Source organism: Oncorhynchus keta, unplaced genomic scaffold, assembly GCF_023373465.1.
Source record: "Oncorhynchus keta strain PuntledgeMale-10-30-2019 unplaced genomic scaffold, Oket_V2 Un_scaffold_3567_pilon_pilon, whole genome shotgun sequence".
Taxonomy (NCBI): Eukaryota; Metazoa; Chordata; class Actinopteri; order Salmoniformes; family Salmonidae; genus Oncorhynchus; species Oncorhynchus keta.
Window position 1 is genome coordinate 415,689 of NW_026290921.1, and position 20,510 is coordinate 436,198.

The 20,510-nt window shown below is 46.3% G+C and overlaps 1 protein-coding gene and 1 long non-coding RNA gene across 13 annotated transcripts in view; one reads left to right on the forward strand and one right to left on the reverse strand.

Annotated features, from left to right (window-relative positions):
• The window catches only part of cep112 (centrosomal protein 112), a 315,718-nt gene that overhangs the window by 157,855 nt on the left and 137,353 nt on the right, over positions 1–20,510 (forward strand). For all 11 annotated transcript variants that reach the window (XM_052516010.1, XM_052516014.1, XM_052516012.1 and 8 more), the window contains 2 exons: positions 5,474–5,609; positions 12,585–12,692. In XM_052516010.1, the coding sequence (XP_052371970.1) occupies positions 5,474–5,609; positions 12,585–12,692 (244 nt within the window). The remainder of the gene's footprint in view (positions 1–5,473; positions 5,610–12,584; positions 12,693–20,510) is intronic.
• On the reverse strand, positions 15,561–17,745 carry LOC127928729 (uncharacterized). 2 transcript variants are annotated; one of them, XR_008132026.1, is made up of 3 exons: positions 17,295–17,745; positions 16,154–16,281; positions 15,561–16,089 (listed from the first exon to the last, which is right to left on the reverse strand). It is a non-coding gene; the product is annotated as an uncharacterized LOC127928729 (long non-coding RNA). The 2 variants fall into 2 exon arrangements; XR_008132027.1 differs by lacking the exon at positions 16,154–16,281 and adding an exon at positions 16,986–17,113.

Below are 20,510 nucleotides of genomic sequence, written 5' to 3' on the forward strand. Positions count from 1 at the left end.
GACCAATGACACCCTGTTCCCTACACACGACACTACTTTAGACCAATGACACCCTGTTCCCTACACACTGCACTACTTTAGACCAATGACACCCTGTTCCCTACACACTGAGCTACCGAGACCAATGACACCCTGTAATACACACTGCACTACTTTAGACCAATGACACCAGGACACCACTAACACTACTTTAGACCAATGACACCCTGTTCCCTACACACCACTAGTTTAGACAATCTGACACCCTGTTCCCCACACTGCACTACTTTAGAAATGAGAATCTGTTCCCTACAAACGTCTGTCTTCTGAGACCAATGACACCCTGTTCCCTACACACTTCACTACTTTAGACCAATGACACCCTGTTCCCTACACACTGCACTACTTTAGACCAATGACAACCTGTTCCCTACACACTGCACTACTTTAGACCCAATGGCACCCTGTTCCCTACACAGATGCACTACAAAGACCAATGGCACCCTGTTCCCTACACACTGCACTACTTGAGACCAATGACACCCTGTTCCCTACACACTGCAGGTACTTTAGACCATGGCACCCTGTTCCCTACACACTGCACTACTTTAGACCAATGACACCTGTTCCCTACACACTGACCACTACTTTAGACCAATGACAACCTGTTCCCTGGACACATAACACCAGGGACCAAGATGTTCAAACCCTGTAAAGCCCTGGTCACCACTACTTTAGACAGTTGAAATGAGCAGCACCCTGACTTTGGGGATCAATGACACCCTGTTCCCTACACACTGCACTACTTTAGACCAATGGCACCCTGTTCCCTACACACTGCACTACATAGACACATGCACATCTCTTCCATCGTCTCTGACCCTGTGCCCTCTCACACACTTCCCCTGTCCCCTCTCTTTCCTATCTCGTCAACACAGAGAGTGGAGGCTGGATGACAAACAGACAGTGATCAAACCAAGACAATGCCGATGACTGCAGTCCCGTCTCAGTCACACATGACACACACACACACACACACACACAATGGACACACATTACAGAAGCACAGTTAGCACACACACACACACACTAGACATGTTCTGAAGGCAGGTTTGACAGCTGCGGTGTATCATTCAGCGTGATCCTGACTTGAAGACTGCCTCTGCTCTGACAGCTCTTTATGCTGGCACTCCCTATATTGTTGACACACACACCCCCCCCCCCGTACACAAAGCCCTTGTGTACTGACTGAGCTATCACTCCAACCATCACTTCTGCTACACAACCATTAAAGGTTTGAACTGACAAGTGATGGACAGCAGAGTGTTTTACGGTGAACAAAATCAATCATATTACAGAGAAAATAACTCCTTGTATGTTGGTATCACTTTTTCTTTTGTCATTTGTGCGTGTGTGTGTGTGTGTGTGTGTGTGTGTGTGTGTGTGTGTGTGCAACCCAGACAGGATGACCACAAAGTGAATCAACCCATCAGGTGTGTGTAACCTAGAGTGTGTGTGTGTGTGTGTGTGTGTCAATCATGTGTGTGTGTGAGTCTTCAGTAAAGTTAAAGTGTTGTGTGTGTTTGCATGTTAATGTATCAAATCAAAAAATTTGTCACATGCGAGAAACAACACGTGTAGACTTTACCGTGAAATGTTTACTTACAAGCCCTTAACCAACAGTGCAGTTCAAGAAGAGTTAAGAAAATATTTACCAAGTAGACTAAAATAAAAAGTAACACAATAAGAATATAAATAACGAGGCTATATACAGGGAGCACCGGTACCGAGTCAGTGTACTGGGGTACAGGCTAGTTGAGGTAATCTGTACATGTAGGTGGGGGTGAAGTGACTATGCATAGGTAACCAACAAACAGTGAGTGTACAAAGGGGTGGGGGGTCATGTAAATTGTCCGGTGGCGATTTTATGAATTGTTCAGCAGTCTTATGGCTTGGGGGTAGAAGCTGTTAAGGAGCCTTTTGGTCCTCGACTTGGGGCTCTGGTACCGTTTGCCTTGCGGTAGCAGAGAGAACTTGGGTGACTGGAGTCTGACAATTTTATGAGCTTACCTCTGACACCACCTATTATATAGGATGGATGGCTGGAAGCTTGGCCCCAGTGATGTATTGGGCCGTTCGCACAACCCTCTGTAGTGCCTTACGGTCAGATGCCGAGCAGTTGCCATACCTGGACGGTGATGCAACCGGTCAGGATGCTCTCGATGGTGCAGCTTTTAGAAACTTTTGAGAATCTGGGGACCCATGCCAAATCCTTTCTGTCTTCTGAGGGGGAAAAGGTTTTGTCTTGCCCTCTTCACGACTGTCTTGGTATGTTGGGACCATGATAGTTTGTTGGTGATGTGGACACCAAGGAACTTGAAACTCTCGACCCGCTCCACTACAGCCCACTAATGTTAATGGGGGCCTGTTCGGTCCACCTTTTCCTGTAATCAAATCAAATCAAAATCAAATCAAATTTATTTATATAGCCCTTCGAATTAAAAGCTCATTTATCTTCAAAGTGCCGTCTCAGTGCTATGAAACTAAAACCAGACAGCAAGCAATGCATTGTTTGTCTTCAGGAAGGCACGAGTGGCTAGCGAAAAACTTCTAAAAATTTTGAGAGGAATGGAAGATTCGATATAGGCTGATAGTTTTTTATATTTTCTGGGTCATGGTTTGGCTTTTTCAAGAGAGGCTTTATTACTAACTTTTAGTGAGTTTGGTACACATCCGATGGATAGAGAGCCGTTTATTATGTTCAACATAGGAGGGCCAAGCACAGGAAGCAGCTCTTTCAGTAGTTTAGTTGGAATAGGGTCCAGTATGCAGCTTGAAGGTTTAGAGGCCATGATTATTTTCATCATTGTGTCAAGAGATATAGTACTAAAACACTTGAGCGTCTCTCTTGATCCTAGGTCCTGGCAGAGTTGTGCAGACTCAGGACAACTGCGGTTTGAAGGAATACGCAGATTTAACGAGGAGTCCGTAATTTGCTTTCTAATAATCATAATCTTTTCCTCAAAGAAGTTCATGAATTTATCACTGCTAAAGTGAAAGTCATCCTCTCTTGGGGAATGCTGCTTTTTAGTTAGCTTTGCGACAGTATCAAAAAGGAATTTCTGATTGTTCTTATTTTCCTCAATTAAGTTAGAAAAATAGGATGATCGATCAGCATTAAGGGCTCTTCGGTACTGTCTTTCCAAGCTAGTCGGAAGACTTCCAGTTTGGTGTGGCGCCATTTCCGTTCCAATTTTCTGGAAACTTGCTTCAGAGCTTGGGTATTTTCTGTGTACCAGGGAGCTAGTTTCTTATGACAAATGTTTTTAGTTTTTAGGGGTGCAACTGCATCTAGGGTATTGCGCAAGGTTAAATTGAGTTCCTCAGTTAGGTGGTTAACTGATTGTTGTCCTCTGGCGTCCTTGGGTAGGCAGAGGGAATCTGGAAGGACATCATGCGGGATGCACAGGGGATATGGTCACTAGTGTAGCCAGGAGGTGAGGCCTCATTTAACACAGTAAATTCATCAGGCTTAAGCCATGTTTCAGTCAGGTCAATCACATCAAGATTATGATCAGTGATTAGTTCATTGACTATAATTGCCTTTGAAGTAAGGGATCTAACATTAAGTAGCCCTATTTTGAGATGTGAGGTATCATGATCTCTTTCAGTAATGACAGGAATGGAGGTGGTCTTTATCCTAGTGACATTGCTAAGGCGAACACCGCCATGTTTAGTTTTGCCCAACCTAGGTCGAGGCACAGACACGGTCTCAATGGGGATAGCTGAGCTGACTACACTGACTGTGCTAGTGGCAGACTCCACTATGCTGGCAGGCTGGCTAACTGCCTGCTGCCTGGCCTGCAACTTATTTCATTGTGGAGCTAGAGGAGTTAGAGCCCTGTCTATGTTGGTAGATAAGCTGAGAGCACCCCTCCAGCTAGGATGGTGTCCGTCACTCCTCAGCAGGTCAGGCTTGGTCCTGTTTGTGGGTGAGTCCCAGAAAGAGGGCCAATTATCTACCAATTCTATCTTTTGGGAGGGGCAGAAAACAGTTTTCAACCACCGATTGAGTTGTGAGACTCTGCTGTAGAGCTCATCACTCCCCCTAACTGGGAGGGGGCCAGAGACAATTACTCGATGCCGACACATCTTTCTAGCTGATATGCTAGAAAGTGATCAGCTCCTTTGTCTTGCTCACATTGAGGGGGAGGTTGTTGTCCTGCCAGTTCTCTGACCTTCCTATAGGCCGTCTCATCGATGTCGGTGATCAGGCCTACCGCTGTTGTGGCATCAGCAAGCTTAATGATGGTGTTGGAGTCATGTTTGGCCACACAGTCGTGGGTGACCAGGGAATACAGGAGGGGACTAAGTACACACCCCTGAGGGGACCCAGTGTTAAAGATCAGCATGGCAGATGTGTTGTTGCCTACTCTTACCACCTGAGGGCGGCCCGTCAGGAAGTCCAGGATCCAGTTGCAGAGGGAGGTGTTTAGTCCCAGAGTCCTTAGCTTAGTGACGAGCTTCTAGGGCACTATGGTGTTGAACGCTGAGCTGTAGTCAATGAACAGCATTCTCACATAGGTGTTCCTTTTGTTCAGGTGAGAAAGGGCAGTGTGGAGTGTGATTGAGATTGCGTCATCTGTGGAACTGTTGGGGCGGTATACAAATTGGAGTGGGTCTAGGGTATCCGGGAGGATGCTGTTGATGTGAGCCATGACCAGCCTTTCAAAGCACTTCATGGCTACCGACGTGAGTGCCACGGGGCGGTGATCACATCAAATGTATTTATATAGACCTTCTTACATCAGCTGATATCTCAAAGTGCTGTACAGAAACCCAGCCTAAAACCCCAAACAGCAAGCAATGCAGGTGTAGAAGCACGGTTGCTAGGAAAAACTCCATAGAAAGGCCAAAACCTAGGAAGAAACCTAGAGAGGAACCAGGCTATGAGGGGTGGCCAGTCCTCTTCTGGCTGTGCCAGGTGGTGATTATAACAGAACACGGCCAAGATGTTCCAATGTTCATAAATGACCAGCAGGGTCAAATAATAAAAGTCACAGTCGTTGTCAATGGTGCAACAAGTCAGCACCTCAGAAGTAGATGTCAGTTGGCTTTTCATAGCCGATCATTAAGAGTATCTCTACAGCTCCTGCTGTTTCTAGAGAGTTGAAAACAGCAGGTCTGGGACAGGTAGCACGTCCAGTGAACAGGTCAGGATTCTATAGCTGCAGGCAGAACAGTTGAAACTGGAGCAGCAGCATGGCCAGGTGGACTGGGGACAGCAAGGAGTCAGGTAGTCCTGAGGCATGGTTCTAGGGCTCAGGTCCTCTGAAAGAAAGAAAGAAAGAAAGAAAGAAAGAAAGAAAGAAAGAAAGAAAGAATTAGAGAGAGCATACTTACGTAATCATTTAGGCAGGTTACCTTCACTTCCTTGGGCACAGGGACTATGGTGGTCTGCTTGTGTATGTGTTAATGTGTGTATGTGTTTCAGGGAGAAGGAGGAGCAGCTGGGACGTGAGAGGGAGTGTCAGCGGCAGCAGACCCAGGAGGCAGAGAATGCTCTGGAACACTTTAAGAAGCAAGTAGAGATCAGCTCAGAGAAGACCTACGCTAACATGAAACTACAGGTAACATGCTGATAATGCTACATGAAATAACAGGTAACATACTGATAATACTATATGAAACTACAGGTAACATATTGATAATACTACATGAAACTACCGGTAACATGCTGATAATACTACATGAAACTACAGGTAACATGCTGATAATACTACATGAAACATATTGATAATACTACATGAAACTACCGGTAACATGCTGATAATACTACATGAAACTACAGGTAACATGCTGATAATACTACATGAAACATACTGATAATACTACATGAAACTACAGGTAACATGCTGATAATATTACATGAAACTACAGGTAACATGCTGATAATACTACATGAAACATACTGATAATACTACATGAAACTACAGGTAACATACTGATAATACTACATGAAACTACAAGTAACATACTGATAATACTACATGAAACTACAGGTAACATGCTGATAATACTACATGAAACATACTGATAATACTACATGAAACTACAGGTAACATACTGATACTACTACATGAAACTACAGGCAACATACTGATACTACTAAACTCAGCAAAAAAATAAACGTCCTCTCACTGTCAACTGTGTTTATTTTCAGCAAACTTCAGCAAACTATTTACATGTGTAAATATTTGTATGAACATAACAAGATTCAACAATTGAGACATAAACTGAACAAGTTCTACAGACATGTGACTAACAGAAATGGAATAATGTGTCCCTGAACAAATGGGGTTCAAAAGTAACAGTATCTGGTGTGGCCATCAGCTGCATTAAGTACTGCAGTGCATCTCCTCCTCATGGACTGCACCAGATTTGCCAACACTTGCTGTGAGAAAAAAGGGACGTTTTGCAGTGTCCTTCCAGATATTTGTTTAGTGCAGTGTCCTTCCAGTTGTCTGTTTAGTGCCGTGTCCTTCCAGTTGTCTGTTTAGTGCAGTGTCCTTCCAATTGTCTATTTAGTGCAGTGTCCTTCCAGTTGTCTGTTTAGTGCCGTGTCCTTCCATTTGTCTGTTTAGTGCCGTGTCCTTCCAGTTGTCTGTTTAGTGTCCTTCCAGTTGTCTGTTTAGTGCAGTGTCCTTCAGTTGTCAGTTGTCTGTTTAGGTTTAGTGCAGTGTCCTTCCAGTTGTCTGTTTAGTGCAGTGTCCTTCCAGTTGTAGGTTTAGTGCAGTGTCCTTCCAGTTGTCTGTTTAGTGCAGTGTCCTTCCAGTTGTCTGTTTAGTGCAGTGTCCTTCCAGTTGTCTGTTTAGTGCAGTGTCCTTCCAGTTGTCTGTTTAGTGCAGTGTCCTTCCAGTTGTAGGTTTAGTGCAGTGTCCTTCCAGTTGTCTGTTTAGTGCAGTGTCCTTCCTGTTGTCTGTTTAGTGCAGTGTCCTTCCAGTTGTCTGTTTAGTGCAGTGTCCTTCCAGTTGTAGGTTTAGTGCAGTGTCCTTCCAGTTGTCTGTTTAGTGCAGTGTCCTTCCTGTTGTCTGTTTAGTGCAGTGTCCTTCCAGTTGTCTGTTTAGTGCAGTGTCCTTCCAGTTGTAGGTTTAGTGCAGTGTCCTTCCAGTTGTCTGTTTAGTGCAGTGTCCTTCCTGTTGTCTGTTTAGTGCAGTGTCCTTCCAGTTGTATGTTTAGTGCAGTGTCCTTCCAGTTGTCTGTTTAGTGCAGTGTCCTTCCTGTTGTCTGTTTAGTGCAGTGTCCTTCCAGTTGTCTGTTTAGTGCAGTGTCCTTCCTGTTGTCTGTTTAGTGCAGTGTCCTTCCAGTTGTCTGTTTAGTGCAGTGTTCTTCCAGTTGTTGGAGGGATGTATCATTTCTGATGTTGTCTTTGTAGTGTTTCCTTTGTCCGCCAAGGGCTCGCTGACTTTCCTTCAACTGGAAGTACATGATCTGTTTCGGGAGGCGTGAGTTGGGCATCCGGATCACACAACCTGTCCAATTAGAGTTGGGTTTGTAATATATATATATATATTTATTTTAATTTTATTTAACTAGGCAAGTCAGTTTAGAACAAATTCTTATTTACAATGACGGCCTAGGAACGTGGTCCTTCTGTAGCTCAGTTGGTAGAGCATGGCGCTTGTAACGCCAGGGTAGTGGGTTCGATCCCCGGGACCACCCATACGTAGAATGTATGCACACATGACTGTAAGTCGCTTTGGATAAAAGCGTCGGCTAAATGGCATATATTATTATTATTATTATTATTATATTAGGAACAGTGGGTTAACTGCCTTGTTCAGGGGCAGAACGACAGATTTGTCAGCTCGGGGATTGGATCCATCAACCTTTCAGTTACTGGCCCAACGCTCTAACGGCCAGTAGTGGTGATGCTGCTTATTCTGGCCTCCTCCAGCACGCTGGTGTTGGTCGTCAGCTTTAGACCAGCAGTTTAGTTTACATACACATAGACACATGCACATCTCTTCCATCGTCTCTGACCCTGTGCCCTCTCACACACTTCCCCTGTCCCCTCTCTTTCCTATCTCGTCAACACAGAGAGTGGAGGCTGGATGACAAACACACACACACACACACACACACACACACACACACACACACACACACACACACACACACACACACACACACACACACACACACACACACACACACACACACACACACACACACACCTCTGACACAGCCTGGCCACAGATGCACAGGGGCGCCATGCTGGCTGCACACAGATTCCTCTGTCTCTCATTCTCTCCCTCTCTTTCTCTCTCCTTCTTGCTCTCTCTCGTTCATGCTCTCTCTGTCTTTCCCTCTCTCTCACAGCTGGTTTAAACATGTTCCTTTTAGGGCCCTCTATTTGTGATCATCTGTATTATCTTCACAGAGTGGTAGGTGGCAAAACATGAGAAAAGCAAAGAATTATTCTATGTTCCCATAAATTGAAATCCCACTGTGTGATTTTTACAGACAGTTCTTATCATTTTAATGAACAATTTAAAGTGGCCTGAGTTAACAATCCTACTGTGTTTAGTTCTATCACTAAAGCCCTTGACTTTGACCTGTGTGTGTGTGTGTGTGTGTGTGTGTGTGTGTGTGTGTGTGTGTGTGTGTGTGTGTGTGTGTGTGTGTGTGTGTGTGTGTGTGTGTGTGTGTGTGTGTGTGTGTGTGTGTGTGTGTGTGTGTGTGTGTGTGTGTGCGTGTGTGTGTGCGTGCTTTCACGGGGCCAGGTGGTATATATGTGGAATGGGCCAGGTGGTATATATGTGGAATGGGCCAGGTGGTATATATGTGGAATGGGCCAGGTGGTATATATGTGGAATGGGCCAGGTGGTATATATGTGGAATGGGCCGGGGGGTATATATGTGGAGTGGGCCGGGTGGTATATATGTGGAATGGGCCAGGTGGTATATATGTGGAATGGGCCAGGTGGTATATATGTGGAATGGGCCAGGTGGTATATATGTGGAATGGGCCAGGTGGTATATATGTGGAATGGGCCAGGTGGTATATATGTGGAATGGGCCGGGTGGTATATATGTGGAATGGGCCGGGTGGTATATATGTGGAGTGGGCCGGGTGGTATATATGTGGAGTGGGCCGGGTGGTATATATGTGGAATGGGCCAGGTGGTATATATGTGGAGTGGGCCAGGTGGTATATATGTGGAGTGGGCCGGGTGGTATATATGTGGAGTGGGCCGGGTGGTATTGATGCGGAGTGGGCCGGGTGGTATATATGCGGAGTGGGCCGGGTGGTATATATGTGGAGTGGGCCGGGTGGTATATATGTGGAGTGGGCCGGGTGGTATATATGTGGAGTGGGCCGGGTGGTATATATGTGGAGTGGGCCGGGTGGTATATATGTGGAGTGGGCCGGGTGGTATATATGTGGAGTGGCACGGGTGGTATATATGTGGAGTGGGCCGGGTGGTATATATGTGGAGTGGGCCGGGTGGTATTGATGTTAGATGCCGTCACAGAGGACGCGTCTCTAAACAGTGATGGAGTAATTAGTCTATTTCACTGGGCCGCTGTTCAACGCTTGGCAGAATGTGGGCTGTTGATTATTGTGAGATAACTAATCGATGCAGACTTAGCTGTAAACAAAGTGAGAGAGAACTACAGAGTGTGAGCACTTCTGGGCAGAGTGTGTGTGGGCTTCATTGACAGAGCACGTGTTACATTGTGAACAGTGGAGATGTTCTGTGCTAATTAGTATGTTACTGTAGGCCCTTAACATGGAACTTATTGACATTGTGTGGGTGGGAATATCATAGAATAGACATACAGTGGGCCTAACTGACAGCACCATGGGCAGTCACACTCCTCCTCTTCCCCCTATCCTTATCCCTCATTTTACTCTCCTCCTCCTCTCCCCAGCGATCCCCTGGACTCCCGATCTTCCATCTCTCTCTATCCTCGTCTCACATCAAAGTCATGAGAGAGCATCAATCTTCTCTGCATCCTCCCCTCTCTCTTTTTCTCTCATCCATCTCTTTACATCTCTTTCTATCTCCATTTCGCCCTATCTTTAAGAATATAAGAAAGCATCTTAAGTCTGTCCTCTGTCTGTCCTCTGTCTGTCCTCTGTCTGTCCTCTGTCTGTCCTCTGTCTGTCCTCTCTCTCTCTCTGTCTCTCTCTCTCTCTCTCTCTCTCTCTCTCTCTCTCTCTCTCTCTCTCTCTCTCTCTGTGAGTGTTATGTTGGTGTTATAGTGTATCGATAGGGTTGTGTCTAAATTGATTACTTCTCATGTTAAAAGCTTTCACTCCGCTGGATGCAGTTTAAAGAAACTTGTCTGTCCTATTGTGAGTGTAGAATATAAAGACTCACAGCACCATGCGGAACAGAAACTTGTCTGTCCTATTGTGAGTGTAGAATATAAAGACTCACAGCACCATGCGGAACAGAAACTTGTCTGTCCTATTGTGAGTGTAGAATATAAAGACTCACAGCACCATGCGGAACAGAAACTTGTCTGTCCTATTGTGAGTGTAGAATATAAAGACTCACAGCACCATGCGGAACAGAAACTTGTCTGTCCTATTGTGAGTGTAGAATATAAAGACTCACAGCACCATGCGGAACAGAAACTTGTCTGTCCTATTGTGAGTGTAGAATATAAAGACTCACAGCACCATGCGGAACAGAAACTTGTCTGTCCTATTGTGAGTGTAGAATATAAAGACTCACAGCACCATGCGGAACAGAAACTTGTTGTCCTATTGTGAGTGTAGAATATAAAGACTCACAGCACCATGCGGAACAGAAACTTGTCTGTCCTATTGTGAGTGTAGAATATAAAGACTCACAGCACCATGCGGAACAGAAACTTGTCTGTCCTATTGTGAGTGTAGAATATAAAGACTCACAGCACCATGCGGAACAGAAACTTGTCTGTCCTATTGTGAGTGTAGAATATAAAGACTCACAGCACCATGCGGAACAGAAACTTGTCTGTCCTATTGTGAGTGTAGAATATAAAGACTCACAGCACCATGCGGAACAGAAACTTGTCTGTCCTATTGTGAGTGTAGAATATAAAGACTCACAGCACCATGCGGAACAGAAACTTGTCTGTCCTATTGTGAGTGTAGAATATAAAGACTCACAGCACCATGCGGAACAGAAACTTGTCTGTCCTATTGTGAGTGTAGAATATAAAGACTCACAGCACCATGCGGAACAGAAACTTGTCTGTCCTATTGTGAGTGTAGAATATAAAGACTCACAGCACCATGCGGAACAGAAACTTGTCTGTCCTATTGTGAGTGTAGAATATAAAGACTCACAGCACCATGCGGAACAGAAACTTGTCTGTCCTATTGTGAGTGTAGAATATAAAGACTCACAGCACCATGCGGAACAGAAACTTGTCTGTCCTATTGTGAGTGTAGAATATAAAGACTCACAGCACCATGCGGAACAGAAACTTGTCTGTCCTATTGTAGAATATAAAGTGTAGAATATAAAGACTCACAGCACCATGCGGAACAGAAACTTGTCTGTCCTATTGTGAGTGTAGAATATAAAGACTCACAGCACCATGCGGAACAGAAACTTGTCTGTCCTATTGTGAGTGTAGAATATAAAGACTCACAGCACCATGCGGAACAGAAACTTGTCTGTCCTATTGTGAGTGTAGAATATAAAGACTCACAGCACCATGCGGAACAGAAACTTGTCTGTCCTATTGTGAGTGTAGAATATAAAGACTCACAGCACCATGCGGAACAGAAACTTGTCTGTCCTATTGTGAGTGTAGAATATAAAGACTCACAGCACCATGCGGAACAGAAACTTGTCTGTCCTATTGTGAGTGTAGAATATAAAGACTCACAGCACCATGCGGAACAGAAACTTGTCTGTCCTATTGTGAGTGTAGAATATAAAGACTCACAGCACCATGCGGAACAGAAACTTGTCTGTCCTATTGTGAGTGTAGAATATAAAGACTCACAGCACCAGAACAGAAACTTGTCTGTCCTATTGTGAGTGTAGAATATAAAGACTCACAGCACCATGCGGAACAGAAACTTGTCTGTCCTATTGTGAGTGTAGAATATAAAGACTCACAGCACCATGCGGAACAGAAACTTGTCTGTCCTATTGTGAGTGTAGAATATAAAGACTCACAGCACCATGCGGAACAGAAACTTGTCTGTCCTATTGTGAGTGTAGAATATAAAGACTCACAGCACCATGCGGAACAGAAACTTGTCTGTCCTATTGTGAGTGTAGAATATAAAGACTCACAGCACCATGCGGAACAGAAACTGTTGCTGCAGTTCAAAGGATGTTTTCACATAATAACAGAATTAATCACAACATATTGCCATAGTGCCATTCTCTCACCTGACTGTAGATAAGTCATTGGGAAAGATCCCATCTCTCCTTTTCTATGTAAATGGACAGTTGTCTGTGCCAGGATGTCACAGAGTAACCTCTCATTACTTTCTCCATAGATTTATCTCGCTCTCTCTGAGCATGGAACATATGTTGCTATTGTCATTGAGAATCACAGTGATCTTTCTCTCCCTCCTGTAGATGGATAAGGTGGAGGAGGATCTGACCCGCTCCAAGTCCCTAAGAGAGAAACAGGCCAAGGAGTTCTCCTACCAAGTGGAGGAGCTCAAACAGAAATACGAACAGCAGGTCAGTGGGTGAGAGGAGAGAGGGGGACTTGATACTGTTATGTTTTTGCCCAAAAATGTCTTGTTTAAACTTTAAGCATTTCCTATAATTTTGGGATTAATTAATTGAATATGTATTTGTGTATTTGAATACGGGGACATTCTGACATCATCCTCTACTGAGCCATCTGTATTGCCTCATCACAAAAGACACAGATGATATTCAACAGATATTTGTGGTCTTAATCAACTATTAAACCCCCAATGGAAAACTCTGATACAATCTGTGTTCGGCTCATACCGTCGTCTTATCTTCCAGCCCCATCAGTTTCCTCTGATTAGAAATCTCTAAACCATTTTCCTGTTCTATTGAAATCTAACTCGCTGATATAAAGTCTACTTTTATGAGGAGGAAATTGAATTAACCCACTGGAATGTCCATTATCTGGTGGAAATGATGGGATTGTATGAAGAATTGGAGAAAGCTTGAAGGCATCTAACAAAAACCACACCCCTTTATTGCTGTTCAGTTTAGCCTCTTTAGAATCATGAAGTTAAAACCTCTACGGGATCGGTGTCCCCCCAGCGGGACGGTTGAGCTAATGTGATTAGAATGACGTTGTAAATAACAAGAACATTTCCCATGACATAGACATGTATTATATTGGCAGCAAGTTTACATTCTTGTTAATCTAGCGACGCTATCCAATTTACAGTAGCTATTACAGTGAAAAAATACCATGCTACTGTTTGAGGAGAGTACACACAACAACAAAAAAAGAATCACAGCAACTGGTTTGATACATTCACCTCTGAAGGTAAATAATGTACTTACATTCAGTAATCTTACTCTGATTTGTCATCCTGAGGGTCCCAGAGATAAAATGTAGCATAGTTTTGTTTGATAAAATCTATTTTTATATTCAAAAGTAGGAACTGAGTTCTACGTTTTAAACCCCTGCTGTGTCTGCCGCCCCCCATCTAGATGTGTAAAGGTTAGTGTCTTTTCTGTAGGGAAGCTAATTACCATCATTTATGACCTTCCTGGGAGTGTGTAAACACGTTTTTTTTATTACAATATAATTGTTGTATATTCTCTATAGTTATGTACTTCAAAATGTATCAATTAACCAATTCGGGCACATTTGGGCAGACTTGATACAACATTTTTAACAGAAATGCAATGAATCATTGGATCGGTCTAAAATGTTGCACATACACTGCTGCCATCTAGTGGCCACAATCTAAATTGCGCCTAGACTCCTAGGTGATATAATGACATTTCTCTTGCATTTCAAAATGATGGAACAAAAAACAAAACAAAAATTGGAAGCGCATGTTTTTTTCTTTGCATTCTCTTTTACCAGATCTAATGTGTTCTATTCTCCAACATTAATTTCACAATTCCACAAACTTCAAAGTGTTTCCTTTCAAATGGTATCAAGAATATGCATATCCTTGCTTCAGGTCCTGAGCTACAGGCAGTTAGATTTGGGTATGTCATTTTAGGTGTAAATTGAAAAAAAGGTTCTGATCCGTTTAACTACCATGCAAAGGGGTGTCATTGGTTGAAACGACTAAACACACAGACCTTTACATGTTTACATAGCATACTGTACACTGAGTGTATAAAACATTAGGAACAGACCTAATATTGAGTTGCACCTCCTTTTGCCCTCAGAACAGCCTCAATTCGTCTGGCCATTAACTCTACATGGTGTCAAAAGCTTTTCACAGGGATGCTGGTCCCTGTTGACTCCAATGCTTTCCACAGTTGTGTCAAGTTGGCTGGATGTCCTTATGGTGGTGGACCATTCTTGATACACTGGAAACTGTTGAACGTGAAAAACCCAGCAGTGTTGCAGTTCTTGACACAAACCAGTGAGCCTGGCACCTACTACCATATCCTGTTCAAATGCACTTCAATATTTTGTCTTGCCTGTTCACCCTCTGAGTGACACACATACACAATCCATGTCTCAATTTTCTCAAGGCTTAAAAATCCTTCTTTAACCTGCCTCCCCCCCTTCATCTACACTGATTGAAGTGGATTTAACAGGTGACATCAATAAGGGATCATAGCGTTCACCTGGATTTACCTGATCAGTCTATGTCATGGAAAGAGCAGGTGTTTCTAATGTTTTGTACACTAATTGTATGTGGGACATTCTGAAATCCATTTGAGTGAGTTTTTTAAATGATTATATTTTGTCATTTTTTTATTCCTCTGTATTGCCTCATCACAAAAGACACAGATGATATTCAACAGATATTTGTGGTCTTAATCAACTATTAAACCCCCAATGGAAAACTCTGATTCAATCTGTGTTCGGCTCATACCGTCGTCTTATCTTCCAGCCCCATCAGTTTCCTCTGATTAGAAATCTCCAAACCATTTTCCTTTTCTATTGAAATCTAACTTGCTGATATAAAGTCTACTTTTATGAGGAGGAAATTGAATTAACCCACTGGAATGTCCATTATCTGGTGGAAATGTTGGGATTGTATGAAGAATTGGAGACACCATTCCCCTTAATTGCTGTTCAGTTTAGCCTCTTTGGAGCTGTGAAGTGAACTACCATGCCAAGCGGTGTCATCGGTGGAAACGACTAAACACACTGGGACCATTACATGTTTACACAGCATACTGTATATGTAGCCTATGTTTCAACTTGGTGTATGAGTTGAAAAACATGTTTTTAATATCACCTTTGTGTCGGCTACTATGTCCAATGAGTAATATTCAGTATTGTTGTGAGCCAACCTCATATCTGTGACACTAGAGAGTCCACTTATTCTCAGTGTATCCAGTCACTAACTAGGGTATCATCTGTGATTACAGTGTGTGTCAAAGACATGATTGATTTCTCATTCCCCACGCGCAGACAGACTAGCGGATCTCTCCACCTCCGCCTAATAACCATCCCGACTCTCATTCCCCACGCGCAGACAGACTAGCGGATCTCTCCACCTCCGCCTAATAACCATCCCGACTCTCATTCCCCACGCGCAGACAGACTAGCGGATCTCTCCACCTCCGCCTAATAACCATCCCGACTCTCATTCCCCACGCGCAGACAGACTAGCGGATCTCTCCACCTCCGCCTAATAACCATCCCGACTCTCATTCCCCACGCGCAGACAGACTAGCGGATCTCTCCACCTCCGCCTAATAACCATCCCGACTCTCATTCCCCACGCGCAGACAGACTAGCGGATCTCTCCACCTCCGCCTAATAACCATCCCGACTCTCATTCCCCACGCGCAGACAGACTAGCGGATCTCTCCACCTCCGCCTAATAACCATCCCGACTCTCATTCCCCACGCGCAGACAGACTAGCGGATCTCTCCACCTCCGCCTAATAACCATCCCGACTCTCATTCCCCACGCGCAGACAGACTAGCGGATCTCTCCACCTCTGCCTAATAACCATCCCGACTCTCATTCCCCACGCGCAGACAGACTAGCGGATCTCTCCACCTCCGCCTAATAACCATCCCGACTCTCATTCCCCACGCGCAGACAGACTAGCGGATCTCTCCACCTCCGCCTAATAACCATCCCGACTCTCATTCCCCACGCGCAGACAGACTAGCGGATCTCTCCACCTCCGCCTAATAACCATCCCGACTCTCATTCCCCCACGCGCAGACAGACTAGCGGATCTCTCCACCTCCGCCTAATAACCATCCCGACTCTCATTCCCCACGCGCAGACAGACTAGCGGATCTCTCCACCTCCGCCGCGCAGACAGACTAACCACCTCTAATAACCATCCCGACTCTCATTCCCCACGCGCAGACAGACTAGCGGATCTCTCCACCTCCGCCTAATAACCATCCCGACTCTCATTCCCCACGCGCAGACAGACTAGCGGATCTCTCCACCTCCGCCTAATAACCATCCCGACTCATTTAGCGGATCTCTCCACCTCCGCCTAATAACCATCCCGACTCTCATTCCCCACGCGCAGACAGACTAGCGGATCTCTCCACCTCCGCCTAATAACCATCCCGACTCTCATTCCCCACGCGCAGACAGACTAGCGGATCTCTCCACCTCCGCCTAATAACCATCCCGACTCTCATTCCCCACGCGCAGACAGACTAGCGGATCTCTCCACCTCCGCCTAATAACCATCCCGACTCATTTAGCGGATCTCTCCACCTCCGCCTAATAACCATCCCGACTCTCATTCCCCACACGCAGACAGACTAGCGGATCTCTCCACCTCCGCCTAATAACCATCCCGACTCTCAGACAGATTCCCCTAATAACCATCCCGCGCAGACAGACTAGCGGATCTCTCCACCTCCGCCTAATAACCATCCCGACTCTCATTCCCCACGCGCAGACAGACTAGCGGATCTCTCCACCTCCGCCTAATAACCATCCCGACTCTCATTCCCCACGCGCAGACAGACTAGCGGATCTCTCCACCTCCGCCTAATAACCATCCCGACTCTCATTCCCCACGCGTAGACAGACTAGCGGATCTCTCCACCTCCGCCTAATAACCATCCCGACTCTCATTCCCCACACGCAGACAGACTAGCGGATCTCTCCACCTCCGCCTAATAACCATCCCGACTCTCACCAGACAGACTAGCGATCTCTCCACCTCCGCCTAATAACCATCCCGACTCTCATTCCCCACGCGCAGACAGACTAGCGGATCTCTCCACCTCCGCCTAATAACCATCCCGACTCTCATTCCCCACGCGCAGACAGACTAGCGGATCTCTCCACCTCCGCCTAATAACCATCCCGACTCTCATTCCCCACGCGCAGACAGACTAGCGGATCTCTCCACCTCCGCCTAATAACCATCCCGACTCTCATTCCCCACGCGCAGACAGACTAGCGGATCTCTCCACCTCCGCCTAATAACCATCCCGACTCTCATTCCCCACGCGCAGACAGACTAGCGGATCTCTCCACCTCCGCCTAATAACCATCCCGACTCTCATTCCCCACGCGCAGACAGACTAGCGGATCTCTCCACCTCCACCTAATAACCATCCCGACTCATTCCCCACATGCAGACAGACTAATAACCATCCCGACTCTCATTCCCCACGCGCAGACAGAGTAGCGTGTCACTCGCTCCAGATGTTTTGGAGTGGAGGATATGAGAGCAATGTTGTGGTGGCAAATAGAGTAATGGGTTTCCGTTTCCGATTTGGTCCGTGGTGGAATGGTCGGTTTGAGGTTGCGCCTTTCCTAATAATCTCTCGATACAGGGGTTATTGAAGTTTGAATATAATCGTATTGTGAATTCTCCTTTTATTTATTTAAAATCGACATAAAATGCCCATTAAATTGGAGTTAAAGTGAGGAGCAGAAGTGGAGCTCAGTTGAAGATGTGAAAGTGTTTTCACAAAACATTGTAGTAGTGACAATTGCGTTTCAGTCCTACCATTAAATAGTCTGTTGTCAAAAGCAGGTTTTTATCCTAGATGTAATATTCCAATGTTTGTGTGTCAGTGTTGCTGAATCTGAAACATCTGAAAATGTTTACCGGGATGTAAATATCATAATCCCTTTTAAATGGAGAACAATATGTATGTGACAGAAGGGGTCAAGGACAATTACCAGAGTTCTGACAATATTTAAGTGAAGATAATCAACACTAACCAAGGGAAGGAAATGAAAGAAAGGCAGAGGCATCTATTTCATACTATAAGCATTTGGCGTCATTTTCTTCAGTGATACACCGAGAGAAACATCTCTCTGTCCCAGTACATCAGCCCTCTGTGCTAATGCCACATTTGATGTCACTCATCGGTGACGTCCACCTCAGAGATAAAGAGAGCAGAAGAGTGGAGAGAGAGAGATTCGGAGCGTATAGAAAGAGTCTCGTGTCTGTCTGATGTGTATTTTCCAATTGCATGTTCCCTTGTAGTGAGATTGGTGTCTCGGGGTCACCAGGTCAAGTTTGCCCATTGAACCAATCACAAAGGGACATTCCACTGAGGTCACATCAGTGAGAGTTTTAAAGGAGGCTCCATGTATAGAGGAGTTGTTTCCCTCTGACCTCCAGGTCATTAGGACGTCACGCCGGCCCTTCACAGCCCTGCTCCTTGACGTTGAACTGACGTAGGGAGGTCATAAGGCTGTTATAGATGGTGGCGTAACCCCCGACCCCATGGAAACCCCTAATCTGTCCTGCTCCTCAGATATTTGGTGACAACAAATGACACAAAGTCTAGGTCTAGTAAACGCATCCACACACTGAAACGCTCATAGACACAGAAATGCTAACGCGTACACACACAGGGCACACTTCTACACTCCCCACTGTGAATAATCCAGTTCTCCCCTGTCCCCTTCTCATCACCCAGCTGAGGCCCGACAGTTCTCCCTGTCCCCTTCTCGTCACCCTGCTGAGGCCAGACAGTTCTCCCTCTCCCCTTCTCGTCACCCTGCTGAGGCCAGACAGTTCTCCCCTGTCCCCTTCTCATCACCCAGCTGAGGCCAGACAGTTCTCCCTGTCCCCTTCTCATCACCCAGCTGAGGCCCGACAGTTCTCCCTGTCCCCTTCTCGTCACCCTGCTGAGGCCAGACAGTTCTCCCTCTCCCCTTCTCGTCACCCTGCTGAGGCCAGACAGTTCTCCCTCTCCCCTTCTCATCACCCAGCTGAGGCCCGACAGTTCTCCCTGTCCCCTTCTCGTCACCCTGCTGAGGCCAGACAGTTCTCCCTCTCCCCTGCTCGTCACCCTGCTGAGGCCAGACAGTTCTCCCTCTCCCCTTCTCGTCACCCTGCTGAGGCCCCTTCTCATCACCCTGCTGAGGCCAGACAGTTCTCCCTCTCCCCTGCTCGTCACCCTGCTGAGGCCAGACAGTTCTCCCTCTCCCCTTCTCGTCACCCTGCTGAGGCCCCTTCTCATCACCCTGCTGAGGCCAGACAGTTCTCCCTCTCCCCTTCCCGTCACCCTGCTGAGGCCAGACAGTTCTCCCTCTCCCCTTCCCGTCACCCTGCTGAGGCCAGACAGTTCTCCCTCTCCCCTTCTCGTCACCCTGCTGAGGCCCCTTCTCATCACCCTGCTGAGGCCAGACAGTTCTCCCTCTCCCCTTCTCGTCACCCTGCTGAGGCCAGACAGTTCTCCCTTGTCCCCTTCTCGTCACCCTGCTGAGGCCAGACAGTTCTCCCTCTCCCCTTCTCGTCACCCTGCTGAGGCCAGACAGTTCTCCCTCTCCCCTTCTCGTCACCCTGCTGAGGCCAGACAGTTCTTCTCTCTCCCCTTCTCGTCACCCTGCTGAGGCCAGACAGTTCTTCTCTCTCCCCTTCTCGTCACCCTGCTGAGGCCAGACAGTTCTCCCTGTCCCCTTCTCGTCACCCTGCTGAGGCCAGACAGTTCTCCCTCTCCCCTTCTCGTCACCCTGCTGAGGCCAGACAGTTCTTCTCTCGACCCTTCTCGTCACCCTGCTGAGGCCAGACAGTTCTCCCCTGTCCCCTTCTCGTCACCCTGCTGAGGCCAGACAGTTCTCCCTCTCCCCTTCTCGTCACCCTGCTGAGGCCAGACAGTTCTTCTCTCGCCCCTTCTCGTCACCCTGCTGAGGCCAGACAGTTCTCCCCTGTCCCCTTCTCGTCACCCTGCTGAGGCCAGACAGTTCTCCCTCTCCCCTTCTCGTCACCCTGCTGAGGCCAGACAGTTCTCCCTCTCCCCTTCTCGTCACCCTGCTGAGGCCAGACAGTTCTTCCCTGTCCCCTTCTCATCACCCTGCTGGGTCAGACAGTTCTCCCTTTCCCCTTCTCGTCACCCTGCTGGGCCAGACAGTTCTCCCTTTCCCCTTCTCGTCACCCTGCTGGGCCAGACAGTTCTCCCTTTTCCCT